The following is a 16,257-nucleotide window of genomic DNA, read 5'->3' on the forward strand; positions in this document are numbered from 1 at the left end:
CTGTTCTTAAGAAAAACGAAACAACTGAAACATTTATAAGCGCTTTACGTGCGTCGCCCAACACAAAGTATGATTGGCCGGCTCAGTGAGGTGACAGACACAGGCTGGAGAGTGTATACAGGTTTTATTTGTTATATTCTGGAATCAGCAACATAAATAAAAGCTTTCATTAAGTTCTCCTCAGCACCAGAGCCGTTCATCGACAGGGTTCAGGCGAAGCCACACCCACAGGACCGGGCTGAGACCGCGACCTGCGATTCTGTTGGCGAAACGCTAAAATTGTCCACCATGATTGTCTCTCTCTGCGTGCTTCAGGAGAACGAGGATGGCATGGACACCAAGAACAAATGAAGGAATAAATATTCTTCTTCCTGCTTCCCGCTGCTCTATGTACATTATTAACAGTCTGAAACAGCAGCTGGCCCCGCCCACCTGCTGCGTGACGACACAACAAAGAAACACTGAAAACCACAAAGTGTTGGGAGTCAAGGACCAGACGGAGGACGATGTGCTTCGATGTTTCCAGTTCAGTTACTTTTAAATCTGAAGCAGCAGAGATTAAACGTCAGGGAAGAAAACGGACGATGACTCTCAACGTGTCTTTAAACATCTTTAAACATCTAAGTGGAAAAAAGAAGAACCATGACACTTCTTTTCCTGTGCTTTCTGAGGTTGGACCAACCAGAATCATACACAAGTCCTCAGGTGGAGAACATGAAACATCTCTTCATTCTCAGCAATGAACTCTGTGAGTGACACAGCTCTGCAACAACGGACAGCAATTGGCCTTGAGTTGAGGTTATTTTGAGGATCCAGTTCATCAACTTGATCAGTTTTTCTTCTGTTGTTTGGCTCATTGGGGTTTATTGGTTCCAGCTCCTCAAACTGGATTGTACTGATGGTCCATGATGACATGAGGTATCACTATATCCTGGTATCTCTCTGCCATCTCTGTGTCCTCCTCACATATTTCTCTAACTGATTAAACCAAACCTAACACATCCACGTGCTGCTCTGTAGAGATTATGAATCCACGTCAGACTCATCAGAGGAAAGTTTTTAAAACCTGTGAAAATCTGAAACATGTTGGCATTTTTACTAGATGATACACAGAAATAGGGATGGGTATTGATAAGATACCGCTGCTGCTGGGTTGAGATTCACGAGGAATTAAAAACACGACAATCATTTAAGGTTATCGTGTGTTTTGTGAACAAATGCTTTTGCATATTCGTAGTGTTTCCTCCCTTAAATGAAATCTCTACTTTGCAAGTATTGCAAGTTGTCCTGTTGTCAGCCATTCTCGTAAAGTATAACCAAACTTTTGAGCGTTTGAGTGTTTGAGCCGCCATCTTTCCTGCCAGGTAAATGACGCTCCGCAACGTGGTGACGTCATTCGGGGCGACTGGAATCGATAAGGGAATCGTTTACAAAAATGGCAAACAATTCCAAGGAATTGAAACAGAACCGGGTTTCGATACCCATCCCTACACATAAATAAAGACAAATATATTAACAAATGTTGGCATCATTCAGCTTCTAATCATGACTGTGCTTAATTAAACACAATAATGAGCCTGAGCTCTGATGTCATGTACACCAGCGGTCCCCAACCCCGGGCCACGGACCGGTCGTTTGGTAACAGGCTGCGAGAGTTGAGGCTCGGGTGTGAACTTTATGCTTTTTATCGTTTTTTAAACCGTTTTTATCGTTAACTCTGTTTCCCTACGTCTTTTCCTGAGTGTTATGAATAAATCTTCTTTTTTTGGTAGCGGTACTGTTTTTATTTTGTTGTATTTATCCGCAACACCTTAAAGACCGGTCTGTGAAAATATTGTCGGACATGAACCGGTCCGTGGCACAAAAAAGGTTGGGGACTGCTGATGTACACAACTTGACCAATGGTGAACTAATCACTAATTACTTGCTGTGATCATTTCATACCAGACAGCTGCCAGCACTCACTACATCTTTATAAATAAGCGTGTCTGCAGACTCTGCTACTTTTGGCAGACCTAGCTGAGTGTCTGCAGACTCTCGGCTGGGTGTCTGCAGACTCTCGGCTGCGTGTCTGCAGACTCTCGGCTGAGTGTCTGCAGACTCTCGGCTGCGTGTCGGCAGACTCTCGGCTGCGTGTCTGCAGACTCTCGGCTGCGTGTCGGCAGACTCTCGGCTGCGTGTCGGCAGACTCTCGGCTGCGTGTCGGCAGACTCTCGGCTGCGTGTCGGCAGACTCTCGGCTGCGTGTCGGCAGACTCTCGGCTGCGTGTCTGCAGACACGTGTTCTGACACCTCTGGCTCTGTGATGTCTGCCAGATTTGGTTTGATTTTGGGCCTCTTTGGGGGAAGAGTTGGCAGATTCAAATTGGTGAAGTTTGTTTGGTTAAATACGTTTTATCATAACTGGCCAGACTATGGCACTCCGATTCAGGCCGAGTGACTTCCTCTGGCCTCCTGGGCTTGGGCCTCTGCAGGGTCAAACCATCTTAGCTACCTTGGTCAGCGTGATCCAGCCACCTTTCAGTCCTGTTTCCAGAGGGATGATGAAGTTCAAACTTCTTGACATGACATGAATTCACAAATGAAAGTCTGATTTTAGGGTCCCTTCAATCTCAGAGGTAAGAGGGTTTATGCGAGAGTTAATGATTCTCCGCGGACAGCAGCTTCTGCCTGACAGGTCAGCTGATTTCAACCAGCAATCGGACACGGTTAAAGATTCCTGTACAAAACATGACTGCAAGGACATCCTGTTTTGAATCCTGGCTGTAAGGACTTCCTGTGCTGGTGGTGGGGATGGCTGACAGGTGAGGCCACCCGCTCTGATGGTGTTTTTATCGTTTCAGTTTCATTGAAACAACAAAAAGGGTAAAAAAACACAAAGTGACACGAGGTGAACGCTGAGCGTCGCTCACAGAATCCAACAGTTCAAACCAGGCAGTGTAAACATGCCTTCATCCTCCTCCTCTTCTTCAGTAGTCTCTCTGCTCCTCCTCCTCTGTGTTGAAGGAGGCTCTAAGCAGAGTTCAGGTACTCCAGAGCGACTTCGTAACAAAACTTATACTGTTCCTATGGAAACACAGACATCACATGTCATTCACATTTTTAAAAAGAAACACTTTTTATTACACAGTATGGTGTAAAAACAACTCAGTATCCACTACGGTCACTGGACACTCCACTTCAAGTTCACCATCACCTTCTGATTTCCTGAGGTACAGCACAGCTTGGACTTATGCTTTGGGTCATTATGTTGCTGTAGGATGAACCCCTGATCAACTAGGTGCATACAGTGTTTGTGCTATGCTTTCATGTCAGACTGCAATGAGACATTAAACTGCATAACTTTCAATAAAAAATTGAAAAATTGGCGTGTCCTAAAACCTTCGACCGGTAGTGTTTGTTTATAGAATACAATAATTATTATAAAACATGACAGAAAATTGTGAATAATAATAATAATAATAATAATAATAATAATAATAATAATAACAATAATAATAATAATAATATATCATTATTACTGAGAAAATGTTCTTATATTTTAGTCTTAGAAAATACAGTTATGGATTCAGTGTTAAGTTGCTCTTTGATTTACTGTAAAATTAACCTTTTTTCATTTTAGTCATGAAATACAAATACAAAATAATTTGCTAAACCACTGAAGAAATGAAGAATAGAAATAATAATTATTAAAGTTAAAGCGAGCCAGTGTCTGTGATGAAGGTTGGTGGTTACCAGCAGGTCGACCATGTTTGGCTTGTTGTTCCTCAAAGTCTTTACAGCGTGAAAAACGTCGACGCAGCGCTGCTGACGCAACATCTCACACACGATGCTGATACTGCAGAACACGCCACTGCGACCTCCGCCATTCCTGAGGAGACAGGACAGAGCAGTCAGGAGAAAGGAGACCTTTGACTTTTGAGTTCTCTGTCAACAGTTACATAAAGTAGCACATAAAAATATTACTGCATATATTCACAAGAACACCCCTCAAAAACAAAAACATTTACAGTTGTCATAAACCAAGAACAAGCGAATCATTGTACACTGTACACAAGACAAACAGAAATGAAATGATCCACACCTGCTACCATCATATAAGTAAATTCTATCATAATACATGCAGACACCAGACCTTTGAACACAAGTTCTAAATCTGTAGACCTTTACATTTTGTTTCTGCAGGTTAGCCAGATTCCCCTTTTTGCCCAACCCGTAAGAAAGCTGCAAAGATAAATCTGATTCCATTGTGCTGCTGTTTTTGGGACCATAAATGAACACTGTATTCTCCAGCACCTGTCCATATCCAGCCAACCACTGTTGCAGTAATGGCAAGAGAAGAAGCCTGGGAAATGTTGCAGGGTGTGCTCAGCTTGACAAAAAGCACAGTTACCCTCTGCACTCGGTCCATATGTGCAACATGTCTGGTTGTGGCCATGGCCCCATGGACCACCCACCACCGAAGATCCACGGTGTGTTTCTCCACGTGAGGTCTGTACAAGGATTTCTAGCTACCTCTGGGAGAACCTGCTGCAGAAATACTACATTGACTCCGGAAGGTCTTCTTTGATCCTTTAGGAAAATCCATCATTTTGGTGCCCTATAAGACCAAAGCCTACTTCTTAATCTACAGCAACACTGTGAGGACAGCGAAACCTTCCAAAACACCACCTTTTGTGCTCCGAACATTTTACTGTGCCTTTAAATGAGTTTTCCCCAATTTCTTCATCCTCAACTTAGAATCTTTTCAGTGTGCTCAACTGTTCATAGCTGACCACTCTCCTTATCTTTAGAACTGATTTTATAAACTCATCAAGATCTGGAAAATAATCCACAGACTGTCCTCCAAATGTTCCATCTTAAAATGAGTTTATGTCTTGTAAGCAGTAGGATTGCTGATGCTCATCTTGTGAAACAATATCAGAAAACTGTGATGAGGAATCGTCTTCAAACAAGTTCAAAGAACCTGCACCTCACCTGTCCTTGCCTCTGTCTGTTCACTGTTCACAGGAGGCGAACCCTCACTGGGGAGGGACGCCATGGCTCAAACTGGCCAATTAGCTAAACCTACTCACTCTACACAACACAATGAAATAAACCTGTCTTACCTTGTAACTAACCAACTAACCATTAAGGTTGGGCGATTTTTCCAACCGACAGTCATCAGTCCAATAAATGACGACAGGCATTCGTTCAGACTTTTTGATGTGTGGACTGATTTGTGCATTTAAAATCTATATTCTGAATCTCCTTCAGCAGCTCCACAGTCATTCAATGACTCACACTCCCAGCAAGCAGTGTAGGAAGGAGAGGAGACCTTTGACCTCTAACACACAATGCTTCAACTTAAACTAACCATAACTGAAAATGAATGCCAAATCAACATATGAACAACCCTCCCCTCCCACCATCAACCCCACCCAAATACAATAAACACAAAAATGAAGACAGAAACAGAAGACACTCCATTTGGCTTTTTTCAAAAACTCAGAACTAAATTATCATCAGTTATTTTACACAAAACTCCATTAATTCCCCAAATAGAGACAAACTCTTCAATGTTGGACAACATCTTATAAACAAACTCTACTTTCAAACGTGCACCTACTGACCCTTTAAGCATAATTGCTAAATTAACAGATCCTGTTCCCTTCATTCTGTTCCTCCTTGAATGCCATATACTCATCTTAGCCTGACCTATTAAAAAATTAATCAAGCAAACCTTCCTACGCTGTGCTGCAGAGTACCTCGGACCCGGGATAAAGAGACCCTTCCAAGGCCAGCAAGCCAATGGCACAGCGATGAAAAAAGGCCAGATAGCCTTGGACAGCCAAGCCACAGGTGCTGCAGTGTTTCCTCAGTTGGACATAAAGACAGTGGTTCCCTGTTCTTAGATCCATCACTGCCCTGCTGTCCTCAGGCCTGCCAGCTTGGTTAGACCAGCATTTATGAGGAACCTCTGCACACTAGCAGTGCTGAGCTTTCTACTTGGTATCAAGGGATTGTAAAAAAGAGGCTCCTCACCAACATCACCATAAAATTGTTTTTAAAGTACAGAGAGACTGTTCTCAGTCTTCCAAGCAGTCAAAACAGACTGGTAAAGAGCAGAGGTCTGCAAAAGGTCCATGCCAGCCAGGTCTATGAGAAACAGGTGCTTGTCATACGTAAGGTCCTTTATTCTGTGAAGCAGCGTAGATGCAGTCTTGAACCAGGGTGGTTGTTGTCTTTGATAAAGATAACGATGTGCTGTCTGAAGACGAAACGCTGTGATGTGGCTGTGAAGGTCAATCAAACTCTGACCCCCCTCTGACACAGGTAGAGACAGCACAGCAGACCTGGTGCAGTGAAGCCCTCCCCAGAAGAAATTTCTTTGTTGTATCTCCTTGATAAGAGAGGCCGGAGGTTCAAAAACAGTGGCACGGTGCCAGAGTATAGAAGCAGCCAAGATGTTAACAACCAAAGTCCTCCCCCTGTAGGACAACGGTGGCCAGACCCAAGTCCATCGAGACAACCGGGCAGCAATGTTTTCAACAACACCCTGCCAGTTCTTCCCCTGAAAAGCATCAGTCCCCAAAAACACTCCCAAACACTTCAGTCCCTCCCTGGTCCACTGTAACACCGGCTCCTCTTCATCAACCCACCCTCCCAACATGAAACCTTCACACTTTGACCAGTTAACCTTCGCGGAGGATGCTCGCTCATATAAGTCCAGTGTCTGTCTGAGTGTTTTAATATGGTTATAAAAACCGTAACATCATCAGCATGAGCTGACAATTTTACTGGACTTCCTGCTTCTTCAAAGGTCAAACCTGAGTCCCTGTCTAAGATGGTGTGAAAGGGGTTCAATGGCCAGCGCATCCCTGCCTGATGCCCCTCTGAGTTGGAACAGGCCGACTTAACCCTCCCCCACCTTTACCATGACAACAGTGTTTGAATACAACAGTTTGATCCAAGAAATGAAAATGTTCCCAAACCCAAAAGCTTCTAAAGTTTTAAACAGATAGCGGTGATCAACTCTATCAAAGGCCTTTTCTTGATCCAGAGATAAAACCACCACATCCAAGTGTCTGAGCTTGGCCAGATCAATAATGTCTCGAATTAAAAACAAGTTGTCCATAATAGTCCTTTCAGGGACACAGTATGCTTGATCCACATCAACAATCATGTCGATACAGGTCTTCAACCTGTTAGAAAGACATTTTGCAAGAATCTTGTAGTCTGTACAAAGCAAAGAGACAATCCAATGTTGGAGCAAGTCCAGGTCCACTTTCTTTGGCAGTAAAGTCAAAACTGCCCTCGTGCAACTTGTTGGCAAGATCTCAGTGGTCATACAGTATGTGAAAACCTCATGAATGTCCTCTCCTAGCAGCAGCCAGAATTCCTGGTAAAATTCCACAGGAAGACCATCAGCTCCTGATGACCGACCACCGTTGAGTTGTTGAACCGCTGAAGACATCTCCTCAAAAGAGATAGCAGACTCCAACACAGCCGATTCAGCCTCATCCAGCCGCGGCAGCGCCTCCAGTATCCTCACAGTCAGGGTCACACGGGTCAGCACTAAAGAGGCTGGCGTAAAAGTCAATGGCGAGCTTCCTCATTTCTACTGGGTCAGATGTTACCTTCCCATCTGGGAGCCTTAGGTGCATCACGTGGTGTGACTCGCAAACCCTTTTCTCCAGCTTGAAGAAAAACCTGGTTGGGGCATCTATTCAATAGTAGAAATCTGAGTTCTTATAAGAGCACCTTTTGCTCTTTTGTGGAGAAACTTGCCTAAAGCCTTCCTCCTACTGCCCCAGGTACTATTTGTCTTATCTGTCCCACTCATGATCTTATCCTCTAGCATCTTGAGCTCTCGTTCTAAGTCCTCAAAGCAGTCTTTAACAGTGGCCGTTGCATGTGATGTGTATTGTTGGCAAAAAAGCTTAATCTGCGTTTTCCCCACCTCCTACCATTCAGCCAAATTGCAAAAGTAATTTTCCTTAGTTTCCAGTGACACCAGAAGTTAGAAAAAGCTCGACAGAAGTCTTTGTCATGAATCAGCTGCACGTTAAAGTGCCAGCCTGAACAAATGTTAGAGTGCATCAATAAGGAAATATCTGCAGTCACTAAATGATGATCAGAAACCAACAGGTGAAATTTCTGCCTTAACTAGTCGATTATTATACGTCTGACTGATACATCATCAAGCCTAGCTGCTATTAAACCCGATTCTTTGATCCCCATGATAGAACAGAGAAAACCCGACTGAGTGGTCCAAACATTTATAAATCTTTATTCAATCATCTTCCTGCAAAGAGAGTCCCGCACAGCCCAAAGCCAGCTGCAGGATCTCTGACATTAGAAGTAGGGCTGGGTATCGTCACTGATTTCTAGAATCGATTCAATTCCGATTCACAAGGTCCCAAATCAATTTGATCCACGATTCGATTTAATTCGATTCGATTTAATTCGATTCGATTCACTTTGATTTGAATCTGGGAAATTTTGACAGTCAGAAATATTATAATTCAGATCAGTACATTTACATATTTTTGTATCTATAAAAAGGAAGCTGACACACCAGGACTTTATCAAAGGTGTGAGCGTCACAGCAGAGGCCTTTGTGTCAAAGTAGCTGAGGATAAAACACAGAAACACATGAAGGTGATTTTCCTGTTCTGGGATTTTATAAAAATTTTCTGCAGTAGATCAAAAACGAAAGAAAACCATTAATCAACACATGAACATTACCTCTGAAGTTACAGCGGTTTTATTAGAGACAAGGCTGAGCGTTTTGCATTTTGCATAATTTTAAAAAGTTTAAATTTGTTCAGTATTGAACGGCAGAAATTAGGTTTTATTTTCGGAAGTATATAAAACGAAAAAAAAAAAAGCGTCGGCCGACAGCGCTGTAAACAACGGTAGACTTGTGCGTAACAAGCAAGCGAATAATGCAGAAAACAGTACAGAGAGAGAGAGGGAGAGAGAGGGAGAGAGAGCGCGCAAGAGAGCGAGCATGCGAGAGAGAGCTGTGCATCGTGGTCGAAGCAAAACAATAAAAGTCAGAGTGAATTCATGACGTTGTTTATGTGAAGTGTAGTTTGGATCTTCTTTTGCTGCTGGTTCGGTCAATATTGTTTGGAGAGACATCAAACTAACAGCTTTAGAATCAGCGCATAAAGGGCGTGAACACAAAGCGTGGACCGCCGACAGATCAGAATCAGCGCGCTGTCAGCTTTCAGCCCCGACCGTGAGAAAGGCGACGTCTCACTGATTCTGATCCGCGGTTGGGCTGTGTGTTTAAGTCTTTGTGCAGAATCCGTGTTCCTGCTCTCATTTACTGTCTTAGCTGTTTGGTGGTTGTTGAAATTTTGTGAGATTTCACCAGAGATTCTGGCATTTCGGGCAAAATAAATTTATATTAAAAAATCGATTCAGGATTTTAATGAATCGATTTTACGTTATCCAAGCCAGAATCGATTTTAATCGATAAATCGATTATAAAAACCCACCCCTAATTAGAAGCTAAACATGTGTCTCATATAGGTGTTATTTTGGTCCTTTACGCGTCACACAGCCTCGATACAAACAACTCCTGCTGTGTTACTAGCTCCGCTTTTTCTGTCTGGTTTCCTGTATTTTATTAATATGCCTCTGCAGCTCTGCACTAAACTTCCTGTTTTTCAGTCTGGCTGAGCACTTGGTTTATGAGTCAAAACTGCTTTACAAGCCTTTGTTATTAAAATACATAAACAATATAATCAGAAAATAAGCACTAACAATATATATTTATCTTTAACACTGCCTTCACATTGCCCTCAGAAACGTTCACATATGTGTCTTCTCTAGTTGTGGGGTGGAGCTTTCTCCACCCATCAGTCAGAAAGATTGTGGATAAACGTGAGTGGGTGAGGCCAGGGCCGTGCAGAGAGGTTTAAAGGGGCGGGTGCTCAAAGTTAAAAAGGGGCACATTGAACCAGGCTGAATAACAACAACAGACATTCATCAAGAATCTAATATGGGAAGGGCAGGGCTGTGTTGATCTGAGACTGTAGACAGTAAAAAGTCCACAGGAGAGATGGTAGCTGATTAAACAAGTGTCATGAGATAATAACAAAATGCAGAGATTGGTGACAGCGCTTGGAACCATAAAGCAACAAAAAACTGTGATAAATAATTTAGGCTCTGCCTGTGAATCACTCTTTGCTTCTCTTCTTCCTTCCATCATTTCATATATCACTCTCCACTTGCTGTCTGTCTGAGAACAAGGCACAACTTGCTATTGCAATAAACTATAATCTAATTATCCACACCTAACAACTCTTGCACTTAATCTATAATAAAATGATGACAGAAAAATGTTATAGCTCTGCCTTTAGTAGCCTCACACAGCTCCTACTGTTCCCTCCTCATGTCCTTACCAGCCATGTCTGCACAATGTTATATCATGAGTAATATTTTTTTTTTTTAAATCTATCTAAATAAAACACACACATGCACGCACACACAGTGACATTTTAGACCTTCTTCAGAATACTGTATATACTATGGGCATCATGGTGCTGATCCAGAATCATTATTATTTATTACTAGAGCTACAATAATAAAGCAATGAGGAGGGGGAAGTAATAAATATGAAATAATGTCATTATGATGATTCCATTTGTTTCACTATCCACTCTGTGCAGGGGCAAAGCTTATTACATTTTTTAAACAGATACAATAATTTTACTGCTGTAAAATCCAAATTTTGTCTTATTTAAAATATAAATCTAATATAATCTGCTTCTTAATGTATGTTCTTTAAAATACAGCGTGTGTTTTTTAATATATTATAATTATAATAATGCATAATTATGTGGACATGCATATTAGACCGTTTTTTAGTGAAATATAATCCCTCCAGAAAGGCAGGAAAAGCCCGGAAACTTACTTTAAAACTAAATATGTTCCCTAAAACGGTGACAGAGCTACAGACCCATGACAGCCTTACACAGGTAACCAGCAGCTATGACCAGCACTACTTGTGCAGTTAATAAAAGGACAGGTAATGTTTGTCACGCTGTTACACACACAGCACGCTCGTTTGTTTCAGTTCAACAGTTGCAACAAGACAGCTGACCAACGTAATAAGCTAACACTCCTGTGTGCTACACACTACAGTGTACGCTGTACACCTACTTACTGGTTTTGTCGCATCAGTCTGTGTCTCTGAGTTAACTTGTGTTTCTCCTGCAGCTCCGGACTACAAAAAATGGGCGTGCTCTTTGTGAGCTCGTTCCCGGCTCATAACCAGCGCGTTCTGCCGTCAAGGGCGATCATTGGTTAAATGTGATCATGTGACTGATGCAAGCCAGATCCTTTTATTTAGCAAAACTGTGATTAATAGTTAAATATTATTGTTGAGGGGCACAGACAGGACTCCGCACGCACACACACATTAAAAAAAAAAAAGAATTTTAAAAAAGTTGCCTCAACAAAAGGGCACTTTGGACACCCATCAGGAAAGGGGCGGGTGCTCAAGCCCCTCTGGCCCCCCCCTCTGCACGTGCCTGGGTGAGGCTCTCCTGTGTTTCTGTCAACTGGAGGGTGTGCAAGTCCAGTCCCCTCCCACCACTATTGAACCACTATGTAATGGTGATAATTTATCATTGATTTTACGAAATAACCTCACACGACCTGCAGCGGAGTTGTGGGCGTGTACATTCATAAAGCAAAAGGTGTTCCCTTGGTGGTTGCTGGTACTATCTGTGCCCTGCTCGAACTCACATACGGAGACATGTGACAGCTGAAGGTGCCTAGAAAATAAAATTGCTACACCTGCACTGAGGTTAGTACCATAACTTTAAATACCTGCCCACTCCAACTCGTTCCCCATTCTGTCTCATTATCTACAGTACTACTACAAACAACACAGCAATGTTGTTGTTCCTGCTGTTCCACCAAAACTGCACGCCTTTCTCTGACTCTACCCCCATTAATGTAAAGTGTACCCACTCTCAAGCTCGCCATAAACACAGAGAGAAGAGGAAGAGAAAGAGGGAAAAGACAGTGAGACACCCTTAATACTCCGAACATTTACTGTGGTTTTAAAGGAGTTTTTCCTTGTTTTTCCCTCCTCAACATAGTCAGGATCTTTTCTGTTTGCTCAACTGTTCATAGCCAACAACTCTCCTTATCTTTAGAGTTTATGAATCGATCGACATCTGGAAAAAACTGTGACTTCCACAGACTGCCTGCTAAATGTCTCATCCAAAAAGCGATTTATATCCTCTAAGGAATACGACTGCTGATGTTCATCTTGTGAAACGATATCAGAGCATTGTGACAGGGAATCACCTTCAAACAAGTCTTCTTCCTCATTTTCTGCGCTCAAAGAACCTGAAATTACATTTTCATTTCCTACCTCACTTGTCGTTGCCTCTGTCCTGATTTTCCTGTCCTGTCTGTCATCACTTCCACCCAGCCTGTGGAGCGCTGGCTGCGATCTCCATTCTGTCACCCAGCGCCGCTAGCAGCTCGTAGCTGGCTGTTCTCTCGTACCGACATCTACAGCACGCTCCTGCTCACTCGCTTCACTAGCATGGGCCTGCTGTTTACCGGTGTCATTGCGCACTTCGTGCTCTTTATGAGGGCAGGATGAGCGTTTATGGCCAACATGCACTTCATGCTAACTGTGCTTGCATAAACAGTATACAAGGCGTGTGCGTATCTCACTTTAAACGACACTTCGAGTGTCTGTGAAGGATCGTTCAGGTACATGAAGCCTTCGTAGCGACTGAACGTGCTGCAGTCTGGCGTCTCTGCAGCCAAGACGAACAACACTGAACCCGCTAGCAAACTTTCCAAAGCAGGTCAGTTCCTTTTCAAGTAGTTCATTGGGGATAAACGGCATCTATACAGGTCACCGTGTCCGGTGACCCGCGTGGCACAAACAACAAATCATCCAAAATGATCCCTTTTCAACTAACAGGTGAACCAACCGCTGCTCACGGAGAAAGGTAACCACAGCCTTGTTCATCCGAGAGCCGTAAGTTGTGTTCTCATGGCCCACCTGTTCACCAACAGCTAGCAGAACCTGCTCCACGTGTACTGCTGGGGGGGCCACCACCCTGGCCCCATGTCTAATAGACAGGGGAGGCGAACCCTCACTGGGGAGGGACGCCATTGCTCAAAGGAAAACTGGCGAATTAACTAAAACTCTTCACTTTACACAACACAATGAAATAAACTTGTTTTACCTTTTAACATAAAGTTTTCTGGAAAAAACAAACACACTCAGCAGCTCCACTCACCAAACACCTTCACACACCCATTCACTCACACTCCCAGCATGCAGTGCAGGAAGGAGAGGCAGGGGTTACATAGATGAGAATGAAAGCAGTTCATGTTGTGACCACTAGATGGAGACAAAACACCACACAAACACGAACTTTATAACTACTGATACTGCAGTACTCTCTGCAGTACTGTGTGTATTTCCTGTGTAAGAAACAGTGATACTCTTGCAGTAAAGTAATGAAAACACAGTTTTCTTTCTGCAGTGTTATGTGTAGTACTGCATGTAATACTGCGTGGTACTCTTAAATAAAAACCCTGCCCGTCAGGGTACTGTCTTTAGTACTGTGTGTATTAAAAGACAGTGTACTTTTGTAGTAGTTTGTGTAGTACTGTCTGCAGTACTGTGTGTAGTACAGTGTGTAGTACTGTCTGCAGTGCTGCGTGCAGTGTTGCGTGTACTCTCACAGGCAGTGGACGACGGTGCGTCCCTCGCCGCCGTCGTACTCCTCCTGCCACTTGTCCACCTGGTGCACGAGCTTGAGGAAGGAGCGCTTGGAGACGGGCGTGTCGCGGTACATCGGCCAGCCCAGGAACTGGAACTGCTGCACCATGCGGTACCCGTCCTGCGGCTGGAGACACAGGGAGAACCAGGCAGTCAAAACAAGCTCGCCCCAAACAACCAATGTATAATCAAACACTTCCCCAGAAGAACAGAGACATGAACCAAGTGCACCTCTAAACTAAACACTAAGTAAGGAAGGAAGTAAGGAAACTGTGAAGGGAGGAAGGGAAAGGAAGTAAATAAATTTTAGGAGTAAAGACAGGAAAGAACAGGAGAGAGGAAAGGAAGGTATATAATGTAGATGGAAGGAAATGAGAGGAAAGATATTAGGAAGCTTATTGAGACAGGGAAGTGGGAACAGCAAAGAAAGCAAAGACAGGTTCCTGTGAGCAGACAGCAGGCGAGAGCTTTAACTCAAACACCAGAATCAAGCTGCCACAGCGAGGCGGGTGGAGACGGGGATCAAACACAGCCGATATTTGTTGAGACGCATGGAGGAAACGAGGCCCTGAATCACAGCCGCACTCAAACTCAGCCCGACGGGGAGGTGAGGAGGCTTAAATCAAACACACCCTGAGCTAAATCTGGTGCAGCAGGAGAGAGAGAGCGGAGGCTTGGATCAAACACAGGCGCAGCTCAGCTCTATTACACAGAAATCAAACGCGCCCTGAATATGTGAGAGCAAAACCAAACAGACCCTCCGTGTAGGGTGACGCAGTTGTACTCCTCAGGATCTGAAGACAAAGATAATTACACATCTACAGAGACGTCACGTAGAGGCGAGGCGGTTCTAACGATGCCGGCAGCGGAGACCTGAGAGAACAGCCATCGCCCCAGAGCCCTGACAGGACCGCCGCCACGATGGTGGTTCTCTCAGGGCTCGAGCACGGCAGAGACACTAATGGATGACTCAGCCGAGTCAGGAATCCTAGTCTCAAAGAAGACGGCCAACCCTGCACAGGGACGCACTGAGAAAGACGGAGGCTACGACGCAAAGGACAGCGTCCCCACAGTGAAGCACGGTGGTGGCAGTATTATGCTGTGGGCATGCTTCACTGCGTCTGGACCTGGGAATTTCATCGAGGTGGGTGGATCCATGAAGAAAGAAGGATATGTGAATGAAGACCTGAAGCAGTCAGGCTAAACTAGGGCTGAGTCATCACTTTGTCTTCCAGCATGTCAACAACCCAACGCATGTGTCGCTCCTGGTGAAGAACGCCCTCCAGAAGACCGAGGCGAGCGTGACAAAGCCCTGACTGTGGGCTGAGACTGGGCGTAAACCTGGTTGGACTTGAGTTTGGCTCAAGTTTGTTAAATTAAATCAATTTAATAAATCACATTTCAGTGTATTTTATTTGACATTCAACCTACTGATACCTACAGAGTGAAGCCAGGTTTTTACAGGAAACAAACGAAGGCTACGTCCACACGTACACGGGTATTTTTGAAAACGCAGATTTTTCAATGCGTTTGCACCTTTCGTCCACACGTAAACGGCGTTTTCAGTCACTGAAAACTGAGATTTTTAAAAACTCCTGCCTGGGTGGAGATTTTCGAAAACTCAGTTTTTGCGTTTACGTGTGGACGAGGAAAACGGAGAAAACGCAGCGTCAAAGGTGTGCGCCTATTTTGACGTCACATTGTGCGCCACGTTATTGTTTCAGTGATGTGAATTTCTACAATGGCGGACTTGGACAAAATACTGTTACTGTTACTCTCTGCAGTGTTTGGCAGCGTGCTCGGTGAAGTTTTTCGCTGTAGAAAGAAGTTTTCTTCCCACGCAGAGTTTACAGCAGGCGCTAATGTTTCTGTCACCTTTCACAGAATCAAACTTAAAGTAATGTGATTACTTCCAAGCTTTAAACGCTGCATGGTCGTACTCCCTCCAACACTCCACTGTTGATCTGCACACGTCTGTTGCTACCACGGACGTCGCACGCACTCACGTCATTGTCACGCGGCACTCTCACAAACAAAATCACGCTTTAGTAACGCAGCATATTCACGGGTGAGTAACAGTAATCTAAGCGCACCCTGGCTGTGTTGTAGATCCTGAAGATTCGGCTGATCACGTCCTCCTCCAGGTCAGCGGACACGAACTCCACCTGCAGCGAGCCGAGGCGATGCAGACCGTTCTCTGGCCAGTACTGAGGGCACAGCTAACACACACATACACAATGGGAAGTTATTGATCATGAGTTTTACTCCGCCCTCACCAAAGCACCTGTGCTATGATGTCATCATCACACACCTGTTCTAATATATCTGAAAATCTTTGAGTGTGTGTGTGGGCGGAGCTTCACCTGTGCAGGGTCGACATCATTCAGCATGACGATGGATGTGCAGTGGTAGTCGAGGACCAGGCGCCAGAAGTCCTTCACCGTGTTGGGCAAAGGATGCTGGGTAACGATGAACGCCGACGGCTGCTTGTAGCTC

At 44.1% G+C, this 16,257-nt stretch overlaps 1 protein-coding gene across 7 annotated transcripts in view; it reads right to left on the reverse strand.

Annotated features, from left to right (window-relative positions):
- Window positions 1-109: 109 nt before the first annotated feature.
- Window positions 110-16,257, reverse strand: part of LOC146511984 (receptor-type tyrosine-protein phosphatase mu-like) — a 189,417-nt gene continuing 173,269 nt past the window's right edge. For 6 of the 7 annotated variants that reach the window (XM_085171651.1, XM_085171650.1, XM_085171649.1 and 3 more), the window contains 5 exons: window positions 16,125-16,256; window positions 15,855-15,980; window positions 13,725-13,888; window positions 3,735-3,870; window positions 110-3,065 (listed from right to left, as the gene is read on the reverse strand). In XM_085171651.1, coding sequence (XP_085027777.1) covers window positions 3,012-3,065; window positions 3,735-3,870; window positions 13,725-13,888; window positions 15,855-15,980; window positions 16,125-16,256 — 612 coding nt within the window. In that variant the 3' untranslated portion in view covers window positions 110-3,011. The remainder of the gene's footprint in view (window positions 3,066-3,734; window positions 3,871-13,724; window positions 13,889-15,854; window positions 15,981-16,124; window position 16,257) is intronic. The other variant, XR_014875911.1, reaches the window with a different exon arrangement.

The sequence above is a fragment of the Neolamprologus multifasciatus genome, chromosome 9, assembly GCF_963576455.1.
Source record: "Neolamprologus multifasciatus chromosome 9, fNeoMul1.2, whole genome shotgun sequence".
NCBI classification, from domain to species: Eukaryota; Metazoa; Chordata; class Actinopteri; order Cichliformes; family Cichlidae; genus Neolamprologus; species Neolamprologus multifasciatus.